At 41.1% G+C, this 16,286-nt stretch overlaps 1 protein-coding gene across 1 annotated transcript in view; it reads left to right on the forward strand.

Annotated features, from left to right (window-relative positions):
* The first annotated feature begins 2,125 nt into the window (after positions 1–2,125).
* The window catches only part of LOC142139843 (uncharacterized), a 49,112-nt gene continuing 34,951 nt past the window's right edge, over positions 2,126–16,286 (forward strand). Inside the window, exons 1-3 of the mRNA XM_075197707.1 lie at positions 2,126–2,375; positions 2,707–2,790; positions 3,268–3,493. Coding sequence (XP_075053808.1) covers positions 2,213–2,375; positions 2,707–2,790; positions 3,268–3,493 — 473 coding nt within the window. The 5' untranslated portion in view covers positions 2,126–2,212. The remainder of the gene's footprint in view (positions 2,376–2,706; positions 2,791–3,267; positions 3,494–16,286) is intronic.

Consider the following 16,286-nt stretch of genomic DNA (forward strand, 5'->3'; position numbering starts at 1 on the left):
GAATATAATACTATGGTAACTATCTTTTCAGATTAAAAAATCACAGCCTTTACCTTACCTATGTTGACTTTATTATATCCAAGCCTAATTTTTATCAACTGGGCATTACAATACAGAATATACTGTGTGTTCTGTAGAGCTGCCAAGCTACTGGGGTAAATGTATCAAGCTGCGAGTTTTTCTGTGGGTTTTAAAAGTGGAGGTGTTGCCTGTAGCAACCAATCAAATTCTAGCTATCACTTTGTAGAAAGTACTAAATAAATGATAACTAAAGTCTGATTGGTTGCTATAGGCAACATCTCCACTTTTGAAACCCTCCGGAAACTAGCAGCTTGATACATTTACCCCTATGGCTCACCTTGCACTGAACACAGCCCAGGGGTGGTGACACAGTGGCTATTTGTTCAATGATATATTATACAATGACAGGACCAACACTGATCTCTACAAGAAGGGGGAGCTGGTACTAGTATAATTGTGGGACTAGCGCATGTAGCAAACACTAGTGGAGCTGCAGTTTTCCAACACAGATCCCTGCACCTTTGTTAATGGAGGTTGCTGATTCCCCAGGTCAGTCTGTCTCTTGATTCAATTTTGATTTTTCTGCAATCGAAACATTTTATCTAATGTAATTAACTTATCTTCATCAGTGGATAAAAGGCCTCAGCTCAAACGTAACTTTTGGTCACTGATGCAGTCTTAAGCTGCACAAAAGGGCTCCACCTAGTAACTCAGACTTTTTGAACATAAATCAGCTTTAATTATTTTCTAGGCTGCTTACCATTTTCTCTTTAGTGTCTGAATATGTGAATCCTACAGTTCTTGTATTTCTGAGAGGATACCAGATTAATGTTTTGCTCTGCATGCCCAGCCAGCCAAATGTACTGCCCATAGTTCAGCCCTATGCATCCTGGCCTTCCTAGATTCTTGAAGTGGGTTCCTCTTTTATTATATCTACAAAAGACACAGCAAACAAAATAATAGCAAATATACAACAATATCAGACAGTAAAGCAGTAAAGCACACTGCAAATTACATACTCTTATACCTCATCAGCATGATTATCACACTTTTCACTTCTCTACCCACATGGTAGGGGCAACACATTATCTCAGATTAGGATTCAACCAATATTTAACGTTCCAATATCCATTGAAACAGTTCTTTCAACACAGTTATGCTTTTAGTTTGAAAAATTACTATGAGACATAGGGCTAGATTTACTAACAGGCGTGATGCATGGCTGCTTGAAGCCACCATGCATCGCGTCGGTTTTCCGGCGGGTTTGCATTGCAAACAGCCGGATTTACTAATGGGCGCATATCAGCTTCAATTTGAAGCCGCCGGCGATGTAACGGCGGGATGTAATGCTCAAAGCCGCCGTCGGCTTTGAATAGAACATGGCGGTTTTGCTTTAAATGATGGCGCTTTTGTGTAAAGGCGGTTTTTTTGAAAATTACACCTGTATCCTGGCCTGTTACTATTGGCTATTTTAAAAGTCAGGAGATTTGACATCACAAGCCCTGTATAAACCACTGGCCTGACACTTTTTCTTTGATAGGGGTTTGAGGAGTTTTGTGAGAGGAGTTTGGAGGATAGTGGTTTGCTGTGAGTTCGTGAGAGTTGGAGTTTGGTGGATTGGTGGAGCGATATCTGATTGAAGTGTGAGTAGTCCTGTGGTATTTTTTTGCTGTTTTGTACATTTATTTTCTCTTTTATTTTCTGTATTGTTTTTTTGGTATTTGACTTGTCCTTTGTCTGTGTTACTTGTGTGTGACTGTGTTGAGAGTGTGTCTGTACTTAGTGTAGTTTGTCTTTTGTGTTTGTAAGTCTTTCTGTGTTTTGTGTGTTTGACATTTATTTGTCATTATGTCCAGAGATAGGAGGGGAGAACAGGCTGAGGAGAGGGAGATGGAGGTTGAGGGGTCAGAGGAGGGAGAGGGAGAGGTTGAGGAGACAGGTCAGGGCAGGAAGACCAAGACAGGGAGGAATGTGCGCTTCTCACATGATGAGAATTGTGTGTTGGTGCACAATATCGTTCCCGGTTATGAGGTCATACTAGGCAACCTGGCAGCCCGGACTCCTCTAAGGCGGCGTCACCAATTGTGGGGGGCGTTTCTGTGATGCCGTGAACGCAGTGGGCCCACTAAAGAGGACAGTGGCGCACTGCCGCAAGCGGTTTTCTGATATAAAAAGGAGGCTGAAAGAGAAGATGGCCCAGGAAAAGAGGGCAACCAGGCGCACGGGTGGTGGCCCCCCTCTTCGTATTGAGTACACAACGTACGAGGAGGAGCTGCGACAAATAATGCCGGCAGAGATTGTCGAGGGGATAAACGTCCAAGACACGGATTCGCCCTCTTTTGGACAAGTAGTTGGTGAGTTATTCGCATATTTTACTCTAACAGTATTTAATTTTATTTTTTATTTTTAAAAATGCTTTTTTCTTTGCAAAACTGCTTTTCTCTTTTTAAAACTGCTTTTCTCTTTGCAAAACTGCTTTTCTCTTTTTAAAACTGCTTTTCTCTTTGCAAACGTTTTTTCTTATTTGTTTTTTTTTTTTTTTTTTTTTCAAAGTGTATTTTTGACTCTAATAGTTTGTAAAGGTTTTTTTTTCTCATAGAAAAAAAAATACAAAAATTGCAAACACATTTGTGCAATAAACAGTATATCTGGAAATACATTGTATGCTTTTTCTAATACATCCAGAATCGCCAGGACCGCAGTTCAGTCCCAGTGCCAGACCTACACCTCCACCTTCAGCGAGAGATTCGGGCACAGACGAGCAAGCAGGTGCATGATTTCTGTTTAGGAGAGAAATAATGGAGTTACTTGATTTTCTGTGCAAATGTTGCTGTCAATGTTTTTTTTTTTTTCTTTTTATTGTTTGCAATGAGAAGTTAGGGCTACATTTTACTAAACTGATATGTTGCCTATAGAAACCCATCAGAATATACCTTTACTTTATTTATTGCATTCAACAAAATGACAGCTAAAATCTGATTGGTTGCTATAGGCAACATCTCCACTTTTTATAGCATGCAGTTTAGTCAAAATAACCCAGCATGTACTACACAGTCCAAATGATAATGGGTATTAAAAGGATAATAAGTGCATCCGTAAGCAGGTAGCATAGGACTAGAAATCAGGAATGCAAACATTGTGAAAGAATCTGTAGTTGCTAAAGAATATTCTTTCCTATCCAGTGTTCAGAATGCAATATACAAACATATTATATACTATATACTTACCGTCATTTTTCATACACAGGGCCCTCTTCATACCAGCCACCTCAGGCGGAGTCCCTGGAAATGTCCCCTGAGCCAGAGGATCTAACGACCATCACCCTGGTAACAGTGGATGCCCCTGTGTCTGGCCTCCAGGAAGTTTCACCTGGCCCTGCTGAACCATCACACCACCAACCTGCACCTGAAACTATAGACCCAGCCAGAGAAATGGCGCTGTCTATTGGCGCATTCCAGCAGCAACAGACATTGTTCATGGACAGGCAAACTCGCCACATGTCCCAAATTGCGGCCCAGTTGAGGCGGATACACCGCTCCACTAGCCAAATCCCTGCTGCAATAAACCGGCTGGCAAGCGCTTTGGAGCAGACGAATGTGCAGCTGGCCCAAATGTCTGGGTCTGTGGACGCCATGCATTCCTCCGTTCGTGAGGGGAATGCCAATGTTATCCGGCTGGCAGGCCAACTCCAGCAGGAACTGATTGCCCGCTTGCCGGCCCCTTTTTCATCGGCCTCCACCAGTACTGCTAGTACGCCGAGCAGATCCACACATAGCACTCCTCCAAGGAGAGGTGCTCGCACCAGGGGTGGGCGAGGGAGGGTAGAGAGTGGGGCTAAGCACAGTGATATGCCAGCGAAAAGACGGCGCTACGGCAAAAAATGTATTCTTGGGGAATGTGTTGTGTAAGCGTTATACTTTTTCTTTTATTATGTTGTAATGCAATAAATGCAGTTATATTTCATTCATATCATTCTTTCTTTTCTTCCTATTAAACAAGAGTATACTGTTTTCTTTAAAACGATGCACTAATTTCACGTACACATTGACCTCTAACTGTCACTTTACAGGGATTTTAACAATTACAACATTCACAGTACACACTATCCTCTGTTTAAAGGGTCCAATTTTATTAAAATATTCCATTAATAAAACCATTGCACTGACATAAAATCAAAAACCAATATATGTTTTTTATTGTATGGACTTACATTTAAAGTAGTTTGTAATGAGCCGGTCTCAAATCTGCCTCCCCTGTGTGCTCTGCACATCACCAAATGGGACACGGGCCCCTACTTGTTCACTGTGTACTGCAATAATCGGTGGGGTAAGTTGATGTAAAGCTAGATTATGTATCAGACAGCAAGCCAGGATAATATCAGACACCTTAACAGGTGCATACATAAGCACCCCACCAAATATATCTAGGAACCTGGTTTACATGAGTACAAACATTGGTACTACGTCCACATCAGGCAAAGATTCCAGATTCATACGCACTTTAAATGCATGTGGAGTGGCCGGTAAACCTTTACATCAGTAAATAGGATTCAATAATACAGGATGGGGAAAAAAAACAAAAAACCTCAAATTACATGCCAGTTTGCCCATTTCCCATATACAATCCTAAAGGAGGAAACTTTGCACAAAATGGCTCTTTCTCTTATGTTAGAAATGGCTAAATAGTTCAAACAGCACACTGTTTGAACAATCTCGCTGCTCACAAGCAGCGCTTTCATTTTGGTCTATTGAATGGCGGTTTTCCGGCGGCTTTATAAACCCCCTAATAGTAAATCCGGCTGTTTGTATGTTGAACATTGTTGAAACCGTCATGGCACTTTATACAGAGGCGGGTTTGGAAACATCATTTTTGGCCGTTTGGACGGCGGGTTTAGCCTTAGTAAATCCGGCGATGGCTAAACCGCCACCAAACCCGCCGAAAGTCGGCGGGTTTACAAACACGCCTGATAGTAAATCTAGCCCATAGAGACATAGAGACAGATTCACGGAAGAAACCCCCAATTCTGGAATGTGCTGGTCAAGATAACACCCTGCCTATGACAACAGGGTAATAAATATGGGTTTCTCTGTGTGTCAATATCACAGTAAAAAAATGTAAGAAACTTTATTACATAAACAATACAGAGCCCAATTGTCCAGAGCCAGGTTGGTACAAGGTTTAGCAAAAGTTAGTAAGCGAAGTTCGAGAAGGTTACACTGTAGCAAGTCCAATTATTCAGAGTCAGTTCAGTCCATGGTATAGCAAGTCAATAAGCAAGGTTCCAATGGGTTAAACAGTAGCTGGTCCAAGAAGTCCAAAAGCAAAGTTAAAACACAATAGTAAGTATCAGATACAGAGGCTGGGTATTAACACAATGCCTGCATGACAGAGGGTCCCTTTTATAATACCTGTAGGCTCTTCTTGATGGCCTCAGCAGGACACTTTCAAAATGAATGAAAATTAATGCAAAGTTCTACACATGCTCAGGATCACTGTTACTTGTTTCCAGACACGACTTCCGATAGAGGAGAGCCTGAGGAAGACAGGCTAAGATTTGTAGTGCGGGCAAGAGGTATTAAAAGGTAAGGAGCGAACCAGCAATGTACATGGAGCTACTGTAGTCCCCATCAGTAGTCCCCAGCAGTGACAGTAGACTCTCTTTTACAATGCCAATACCTCATACATTATATTTGTGTACCCACCTCACATCATGTAAGAATTCTATAATGGACATAAAACACATACATGGTTAATACAACATAATTCAAGAAATTTAAACACAGTGTTGATGACAATGGGTGTCTAGCAGGCTAAACACCTAGTTTCAATGTTCCAACAACCCCATCTTGTCATATTGTTGGTTAATGTGAAGAGCACTATCTCAGTTTAAGACTATGTACATCCTATCATTATCCCCTACACATACGAAATATTGCATTTATAAGTTGTTTCTGCAAGAGTTCTTTGACACTAAAACCCACTGCACACAGACATGGAAAAGAGGCCTAATGAACAGCAAACCATATCCCCTGTACAAAACTGCTTCCAATTAATGGGTGTTTCCTGAGTGCTTCTGTAGTGGAGACTCTATAAACTCTGGACTAAGTGGTATAGATGCCCTGAAACTATGCAGAAATGTTCTCAAAAGGTTTGCACAACTTACTGGAGATGCAATCTAGCCACTGGTTCTCTCTACCACATTTCGTGAGACTGTGCAAACATCGCCCCCTTTTAGAAGGAAATTTCTGGCTCCTCTCACTCTTAAACATCCTAACTCTTAAATATAATAAATCTCTATTGAAACATTTGAACAATGCTGCTAAAGCTCTTATTAGATATTACAGTTTTCCCATCAATCAAGGAATTGTTCCATCGATTTGACTTCTATGTGTCAATTGATTACATCATTTTATTGGCGGTGAATAGATACATAGAGATTACAGCTACATGGGTTAGATGAATTTTATCCATCTATTTGCCATTCCTTGATTGATGGTGATTCTATGCTCTCCAATAAGAACTTTAACAACATTGTTCAAATGTTTCAGTAGAGATTACCTATTGTCCAATGTGGCGACCAGAATAGTTGCATCTACTGCAGCTACCTCCACTGAACTGGCTGATTCCACACATATTGGGGTCCCATTATCCCCCCGACTACCATTCTTCATTGGCATCATCCCGCCTTATATCGGGCTCAGTTTGAGACCTGGATCTCTATCCTTAATGCACAAGAACTCAGGAATTTGTGGTCGACTACTGGCTGCATATTTGTGGACTAACTCAGCATGGAACCTATCAGTATGTGCCTGCTCGTTACTGTATTTAAAGCTGGCATCTATATGCTTGCTGCTTCACTGGCCTGGTATCAGAATCTACTCTCCTTCCCTGCCAGAATTAGACCTGGACCTCATCTTCAGCCTGATCTTCATTGGACCTGACTTCTCCAATACCCCGCTTTCCACCTGATGTCTCATGATGCTGATTTCTCCTGTTCCTCCCAGATCTTGGATAAACTGCTTCCCGATTCGCAATAGGCATTGCTCCTGCACTGCCTCTTTTCACTGGCTCTTCCCTCTATCTGTTGACTTATCCTTGCCTTCAATGTTTCCTTTATATTCCTCACTTGCTCTCATGTCCCAACCTGCTGCTGTGTCTGCCTTAATTTGACCTCCGTTGTATTACCTGACTACATGGCTTTCATTCTACCTACTCCTGCAGCCTCATTCTGGTGCCTTAATGCAACAACCTACTCCTGCGAACTAATGTATCTTCTCACCTCCCACAAACTCTCCTCTGACCTCTGGACTTTACACAGTCTGATGTCTTCTGATCTCTGGACCTTCTGCTCTCAGATGTCTCTATCCCCTTATCTCTGCACTTACTGGACTCCCATGAACTCCTTCCTCTTGAATTTCTTTAATCTCCATCCATTAACCCCTGGACCTATTGCTTGTTCTTACTTCCACCAGTCATTTTATCTTACATATACTTTGTCTATGATATCTATGCCTCTATTTTGCCTCTGTCATCACCTGTATTGTCATTGTGTTCTTGCCACTGCTCTCACTACCTTTACTGCCATTGCTTTTGTATCTCCAAATTGCCATTATCATTACCATTGATCTTCTGCTGTACTTCTACCATTGTAGCACACTACATTATTCTTACCATATTCTCCTATCGACCTTATTCTTACTGCTCTCTCCGATCCCATGCTCCTGCCCCCTTCCAAATGCTCTCACCCTCCAAATCACCCTGCTCCAAATCCTTCTCACCATTACATACCAATAACCCTGGCAATCTCATCCACATCTCCCCTCTTTATTCCCTACCTCCGGAATGCCAGATCTGTCTTCAACCCCTGACCTCTTCATTTCCAATTCCTTTATCTTCCTCACTGTCACAAAATTTTGGATCTCCCCATCTGGCATCACATCTCCTGATGCTCTTTCCTCTAGTGGCCACTCCTTTCACACTCCAAGTCCAGGGGGGTTGATGGTGTGGGTCTCCTCCTCTCCTCTGCTGCACATTCCAGGTCATACCAGCTGAGCTCCCTCTCTCGTTCTTCTCCATAATGGTCCATGCCATTCGCCTTTTCCACTCTGTTTACTGTCATGTTGTATTCATCTACCTTCCCCTGTCTCCCTAGACAACTTCACCGCCAGGCTCCCCTACTTTCTCTCAACCGACTTTCCTTCCCTCAGTTAAGGTTACTTCAATTTCCCAATTGACAACCCTGCTGATGTTGCTGCCTCCAAACTCCTTTCACTAATTATCTTTTGGCCTCTCCCAATGGACTTCCTCACCCTCCCACTCTAGTGGCCACTCCCTTGATCTGATGTTTACCCATTGCTGTGATATATCTGACTTCACAAACTCACAATTACCTCTCCTGACCATTATCTTCTTTCCTTTAGTTTTTCCCTCTCCTCCCCCTCCTCCTCCTCCCAAGACTACTTGCCATCATAACCTGGATGACATTGACCCAGTTACTTTCACCTTCTCACTGGACTCACTACTCTTCCCCATTTTCACCCTTTCCTTTTATAACCTGGCTGTATCTCTCTACAGCACCACCCTCACCACTGCCCTGGACTCCACTGCCTTATTTGTCATTATTACTTTTCTGGTATCTTACCAGATACCTTAAAAAATGCTCTCACACTGCCGAGCAGCACTGGAGGATATCATTCTCTCATGCTGACTTCCTCTACTTAAAATTAATTATTCCTCTCATAGCTCTACCCTCTCATCAAATCTCTCATCTTCTCTCAGTCCTCCAGCCTCGCCGTCTCTTTGCTACCTTCAATTTACTCCCCATAGATGTTGTCCTTGGGTGTCCTTCTGGGCTCAAATACCTCATTCAGACTTTACTCATACTTTACATTTTCTTACATTCAACCTCCAAATATAGGCCTCCTCTCTACTGTATTCTGCTTCCCTACCCATATGTTTAAATTTATATTTTATTATAAATACCATTGCAATAGCGTGATATCAGTTTCCTGCATATCTAATAATTATGAACATTATTTCATGTCTATGTATACCAGTACCTATGCCATATCAGTACTTTAAATAAAGAATACATAAAAGCTAAAAAAAAACAACTCAAATACATAAGCCTACTTTGATCATTGCACTTTTTACATTAAAATTATTTTTTGGTGATTTAGGATTACTCCTCTGATCTCATAATAATAATTGACAAGTGGAATCTGATACTGGGATTAAGATTATGTTTCAACTGTTGTTTCCTATTCTAATCTAGACATTTGGTCTACCTGCCAGTCATCATTGGAGTACAATGACAATATTTATTTCACAAGTAATTACATTGGTCAATATGTATCGAGAATTGATATCTCATGTAAAAGATTACACACCTGGATTCTTCACACTGTCCAGAGACTTTCTATCAAATTACAATCTACAATGGTTAAAATCTCTCATTAAAGAGGAATGAGAATAGAACACAATCTCATTCTGAAAGATTGCTGAACATGGAGGAGCAATACAGCATTTACTGTTAAATACGCTAGGGAAAAAGCAAAAATTGGTGTTGGCATAGATTGATGTAGAAACACGTAGCTCAGACATATCAATGATCCTCATATCTCATTATTCCATATAAACTGCAATGTATGATGGATTTATCTTTTCAAGTGCTGAAATGGCTCGTTGGGTGAGATTTGCCAGGCTATGATACCAGTCAGAATAAAACAACCTTCTATTATCATTGAAGTCACTTATAGTTAATTCTGTTTCATGCTGTGACGATCATAGCTCTAGCATAAAACTTTTTTTTTTTGACAACAAGATAACTGTGCTATAGACTTGGTAATGGCTATTAAACATGCACTAACCACCAAAATGTTGTGGTCTTAGATGCTAAATCAGATTACAATATAAATTCATTGCCTGTCCATTTGATAAGTTTGAAAAAAAAATAGTCTGACTAATTGGGTGTAAGCAATGAGCATTGCTGTGACAAGGAGAATATTGTTGGGTATTTTACTGTGATGCCAGGATTGTCATATAAGACTTCAGTAAGAACATCTAAAATGTAATCTTCAATTCATACCTGGCTATGGAATCTAGTATGTTTTATTCTAAAGACTTGAAGACAAGACTGATTATAAAACAGCCTTGGCATAAAAAAAATCAGCCTACATTCATGTATGTGTGAATATATTATTTTGTTTTGAACAAGAAGAAAGAGTTATCTGCGCTCAGAAACTTGTTTACATGAAGTAAGAATTATGATGAGAGCAGCTTAAGGTATTCTGGCTCTAAATAGTTAATGGAAAAGATAGTATTCAAGTGTTGCAGTCACCATAGGTGTGAGCCATATATGTATGTGAGAGAAACAAATGAATTGAAAATACAAAGTTATGCAATCAGTACAGATGTTGCTGAATTTTGGATAAAGTTCAAAGTAAGTAATATCCAAAATAAGATTTCACTATTGTCTGTTTTCTACTCAAATAAGTCCTCTTCTGGTGGTATCCTATGGAAGATATCTTTCTTTACTGTCGTTCCTGACCTCATCACGTCTGACAGTGTCAGTGAGGAGTAGCAGCAGAGAGGAACAACAAGGAAGAAAACGAGGAAAGAATGTAAGTAAAGGAACAGAGAGGAAAAATCAGTGGGGGGACACAGAATGATATAGTGAAGTCGGACCAGAGAGTGATTTATAAAGGAGGACACAGAGAGTAATTTATGAAGGGGGACACAGTGAGTGATTTATGAAGGGGACACATAGGGTGATTTATATAGGGGGACACAGAGGGTGATTTATGAAGGGGAGCACAGAGAGTAATTTATGAAGGTGGGCACAGAGGGTGATTTATGAAGGGGAACATAAAGAGTAATTTATGAAGGAGGACACAGAGGGTGATTTATGAAGGGGGACACAGAGAGTAATTTATGAAGGGGAACACAGAGAGTGATTTAGGAAGGGGAACAGAGAGTGATTTATGAAGGGGAACACAGAGAGTAATTTATGAAGGGGAACACAGAGAGTGATTTATGAAGGGGAACACAGAGAGTGATTTATGAAGGGGACACATAGGGTGATTTATATAGGGGAACACAGAGAGTGATTTATGAAGGGGAACACAGAGAGTAATTTATGAAGGGGGACACAGAGGGTGATTTATATAGGGGAACACAGAGAGTGATTTATGAAGGGGAACACAGAGAGTGATTTATGAAGGGGAACACAGAGGGTGATTTATGAAGGGGAACACATAGAGTGATTTATGAAGGGGAACACAGAGAGTAATTTATGAAGGGGGACACAGAGGGTGATTTATGAAGGGGAACACAGAGAGTGATTTATGAAGGGGAACACAGAGAGTAATTTATGAAGGGGGACACAGAGGGTGATTTATGAAGGGGACACATAGGGTGATTTATATATGGGAACAAAGAGAGTGATTTATGAAGGGGAACACAGAGAGTAATTTATGAAGGGGGACACAGAGGGTGATTTATATAGGGGAACACAGAGAGTGATTTATGAAGGGGAACACAGAGAGTAATTTATGAAGGGGGACACAGAGGGTGATTTATATAGGGGAACACAGAGAGTGATTTATGAAGGGGAACACAGAGAGTAATTTATGAAGGGGAACACATAGGGTGATTTATATAGGGGAACACAGAGAGTGATTTATGAAGGGGAACACAGAGAGTAATTTATGAAGGGGGACACAGAGGGTGATTTATATAGGGGAACACAGAGAGTGATTTATGAAGGGGAACACAGAGAGTAATTTATGAAGGGGGACACAGAGGGTGATTTATGAAGGGGAACACATAGAGTGATTTATGAAGGGGAACACAGAGAGTAATTTATGAAGGGGGACACAGAGGGTGATTTATGAAGGGGAACACAGAGAGTGATTTATGAAGGGGAACACAGAGAGTGATTTATGAAGGGGAACACAGAGAGTAATTTATGAAGGGGGACACAGAGGGTGATTTATGAAGGGGGACACAGAGAGTGATTTATGAAGGGGAACACAGAGAGTGATTTATGAAGGGGAACACAGAGAGTAATTTATGAAGGGGGACACAGAGGGTGATTTATGAAGGGGGACACATAGGGTGATTTATATAGGGGGACACAGAGGGTGATTTATGAAGGGGAACACAGAGAGTAATTTATGAAGGTGGGCACAGAGGGTGATTTATGAAGGGGGACACAGAGAGTGATTTATGAAGGGGAACACAGAGAGTAATTTATGAAGGGGGACACAGAGGGTGATTTATGAAGGGGGACACAGAGAGTGATTTATGAAGGGGAACACAGAGAGTGATTTATGAAGGGGAACACAGAGAGTAATTTATGAAGGGGGACACAGAGGGTGATTTATGAAGGGGAACACAGAGAGTAATTTATGAAGGGGGACACAGAGGGTGATTTATGAAGGGGAACACAGAGTGATTTATGAAGGGGAACACAGAGAGTAATTTATGAAGGGGGACACAGAGGGTGATTTATGAAGGGGAACACAGAGAGTGATTTATGAAGGGGAACACAGAGAGTAATTTATGAAGGGGGACACAGAGGGTGATTTATGAAGGGGGACACAGAGAGTGATTTATGAAGGGGAACACAGAGAGTGATTTATGAAGGGGAACACAGAGAGTAATTTATGAAGGGGGACACAGAGGGTGATTTATGAAGGGGGACACATAGGGTGATTTATATAGGGGAACACAGAGAGTGATTTATGAAGGGGAACACAGAGAGTAATTTATGAAGGGGGACACAGAGGGTGATTTATATAGGGGAACACAGAGAGTGATTTATGAAGGGGAACACAGAGAGTAATTTATGAAGGGGGACACAGAGGGTGATTTATGAAGGGGAACACAGAGAGTGATTTATGAAGGGGAACACAGAGAGTAATTTATGAAGGGGGACACAGAGGGTGATTTATGAAGGGGGACACAGAGAGTGATTTATGAAGGGGAACACAGAGAGTGATTTATGAAGGGGAACACAGAGAGTAATTTATGAAGGGGGACACAGAGGGTGATTTATGAAGGGGGACACATAGGGTGATTTATATAGGGGGACACAGAGGGTGATTTATGAAGGGGAACACAGAGAGTAATTTATGAAGGTGGGCACAGAGGGTGATTTATGAAGGGGGACACAGAGAGTGATTTATGAAGGGGAACACAGAGAGTAATTTATGAAGGGGGACACAGAGGGTGATTTATGAAGGGGAACACATAGAGTGATTTATGAAGGGGAACACAGAGAGTAATTTATGAAGGGGGACACAGAGGGTGATTTATAAAAGGGGAACACAGAGAGTGATTTATGAAGGGGAACACAGAGAGTAATTTATGAAGGGGGACACAGAGGGTGATTTATGAAGGGGGACACAGAGAGTGATTTATGAAGGGGAACACAGAGAGTGATTTATGAAGGGGAACACAGAGAGTAATTTATGAAGGGGGACACAGAGGGTGATTTATGAAGGGGGACACATAGGGTGATTTATATAGGGGGACACAGAGGGTGATTTATGAAGGGGAACACAGAGAGTAATTTATGAAGGTGGGCACAGAGGGTGATTTATGAAGGGGGACACAGAGAGTGATTTATGAAGGGGAACACAGAGAGTAATTTATGAAGGGGAACACAGAGAGTAATTTATAAAGGTGGGCACAGAGGGTGATTTATGAAGGGGGACACAGAGAGTAATTTATAAAGGTGGGCACAGAGGGTGATTTATGAAGGGGGACACAGAGAGTAATTTATAAAGGTGGGCACAGAGGGTGATTTATGAAGGGGGACACAGAGAGTGATTTATGAAGGGGAACACAGAGAGTAATTTATAAAGGTGGGCACAGAGGGTGATTTATGAAGGGGGACACAGAGAGTAATTTATAAAGGTGGGCACAGAGTGTCATTTATGAAGGGGGACACAGAGAGTGATTTATGAAGGGGAACACAGAGAGTGATTTATGAAGGGGAACATAGAGAGTAATTTATGAAGGGGGACACAGAGAGTGATTTATGAAGGGGGACACAGAGGGTGATTTGATGAAGGTGGACAGAGATTGATTTATGAAGGGAGACACAGAGTGTGATTTATGAAGGTGGACAGAGATTGATTTATGAAGGGAGACAGAGATTGATTTATGAAGGGGGACACAGAGTGTGATTTTTGAAGGGGGACAGAGATTGATTTATGAAGGAGGACACAGAAATTGCTTTATGAAGGGGGACACAGAGTGTGATTTATGAAGGGGGACAGAGAGTGATTTGATGAAGGGGGACAGAGAGTGATTTGATGAAGGGGACACAGATAGGGATTTGATGAAGGGGGACACAGGGAGTAATTTGATGAAGGGGAAACAGAGAGTGATTTGTGAATTGGGACACAGAGTGCGATTTGATTAAGTGGTACAGAGAGTGATTTATAAAGAGGAACACAGAGTGTGATTCATGAAGAGGGACACAGAGTGCGATTTGATGAAGGGGGACACAGAGAGTGATTTATGAAGGGGGACACAGAGAGTGATTTATGACAGGGGTCACAGAGAGTGATTTGATGAAGGGGAGACAGAGAGTGATTTATGAAGGGGACACAGAGAGTGATTTATGAAGGGGGACACAGAGAGTGATTTGATGAAACGGGACACAGAGAGCGATTTATGAAGGGGGACACAGTGAGTGATTTATGAAGGGGGACACAGAGGGTGATTTGATGAAGGTGGACAGAGATTGATTTATGAAGGGAGACACAGAGTGTGATTTATGAAGGTGGACAGAGATTGATTTATGAAGGGAGACACAGAGTGTGATTTATGAAGGGGGACAGAGATTGATTTATGAAGGGGGACACAGAGTGTGATTTTTGAAGGGGGACAGAGATTGATTTATGAAGGAGGACACAGAAATTGCTTTATGAAGGGGGACACAGAGTGTGATTTATGAAGGGGGACAGAGAGTGATTTGATGAAGGGGGACAGAGAGTGATTTGATGAAGGGGGACACAGATAGGGATTTGATGAAGGGGGACACAGGGAGTAATTTGATGAAGGGGAAACAGAGAGTGATTTGTGAATTGGGACACAGAGTGCGATTTGATTAAGTGGTACAGAGAGTGATTTATAAAGAGGAACACAGAGTGTGATTCATGAAGGGGGACAGAGAGTGATTTGATGAAGGGGGACAGAGAGTGATTTGATGAAGGGGGACACAGAGTGATTTGATGAAACGGGACACAGAGAGTGATTTATGAAGGGGGACACAGAGAGTGATTTATGAAGGGGAACACAGAGAGTGATTTATGAAGGGGGACACATTGTGTGATTTAAAGAACGGGGACACAGAATGTGAGATGGTGAAGGGCTACACAGAGTGGTATGATGAAAGGGGACAGTGTGATTTAATGAAAGGGGACACAGTGTGATTTAATGAAAGGGGACACACTGTGATATAGTGAAGGGGGAATAAGTGTGATTTGATGAAGGGGTAAAAAAGAAAAATGGGATAATTCCGCGCTATTGGATTCTCAAAAACAGATAGCTTATCCACTGAAGGATAAACATAATAATAATATTATGGGATGCACCCTAATAAATATATAAATAGTCAATCCATTCAATGATCCTCTAATTATCACACTGTATATTGCCAATCGCGATCTCTCAATAGAGCTTACGCGTTGTTTATTCCAGCTTATAAAAGTATCTATAGGAGGTAGTTTTGTTATTCTTCATATATCCAATCCTTTCCCCAAAGTATTAGAGAGTAGAGTCCTATGTTCTAAACACAGCATATATGCATATGTATATGTCAACTATATTTCACAAAACAATACACTTTATAAAAAATCCACTTTTATAAAAAAAAAAATAGATGGTAAGTGTAATGAATCCAAATTCTAACTTGACTTATATAATAGCTCAATGGTACCAAGGGAAAAAAAGGAGAAAGAGGAAAAAAAAGAAAAGAGAACATCAGTAAATTATAAACCCCGCTGTTATGAAAAACATTTAAATTCAAAATCTCTGTTCAGACCCTCAGGTGCTAAACAATTCAATTTAAAGATCAAAGACATTTTTTTTGGGGGATAAGAGGTTGTCTAAATCTCTATTTCTCCAATTTTTCTGGACAAAATTTATACCAAAAAAGTTCTTAATACCAGTCACTGACCGATTATGACATACTTTGAAGTGTTGAGAGACTTAATGAGGTTCATATCCCATTTTTATGTTCCAAAGAT

This window comes from Mixophyes fleayi, chromosome 2, assembly GCF_038048845.1.
Source record: "Mixophyes fleayi isolate aMixFle1 chromosome 2, aMixFle1.hap1, whole genome shotgun sequence".
Classification (NCBI taxonomy): domain Eukaryota; kingdom Metazoa; phylum Chordata; class Amphibia; order Anura; family Limnodynastidae; genus Mixophyes; species Mixophyes fleayi.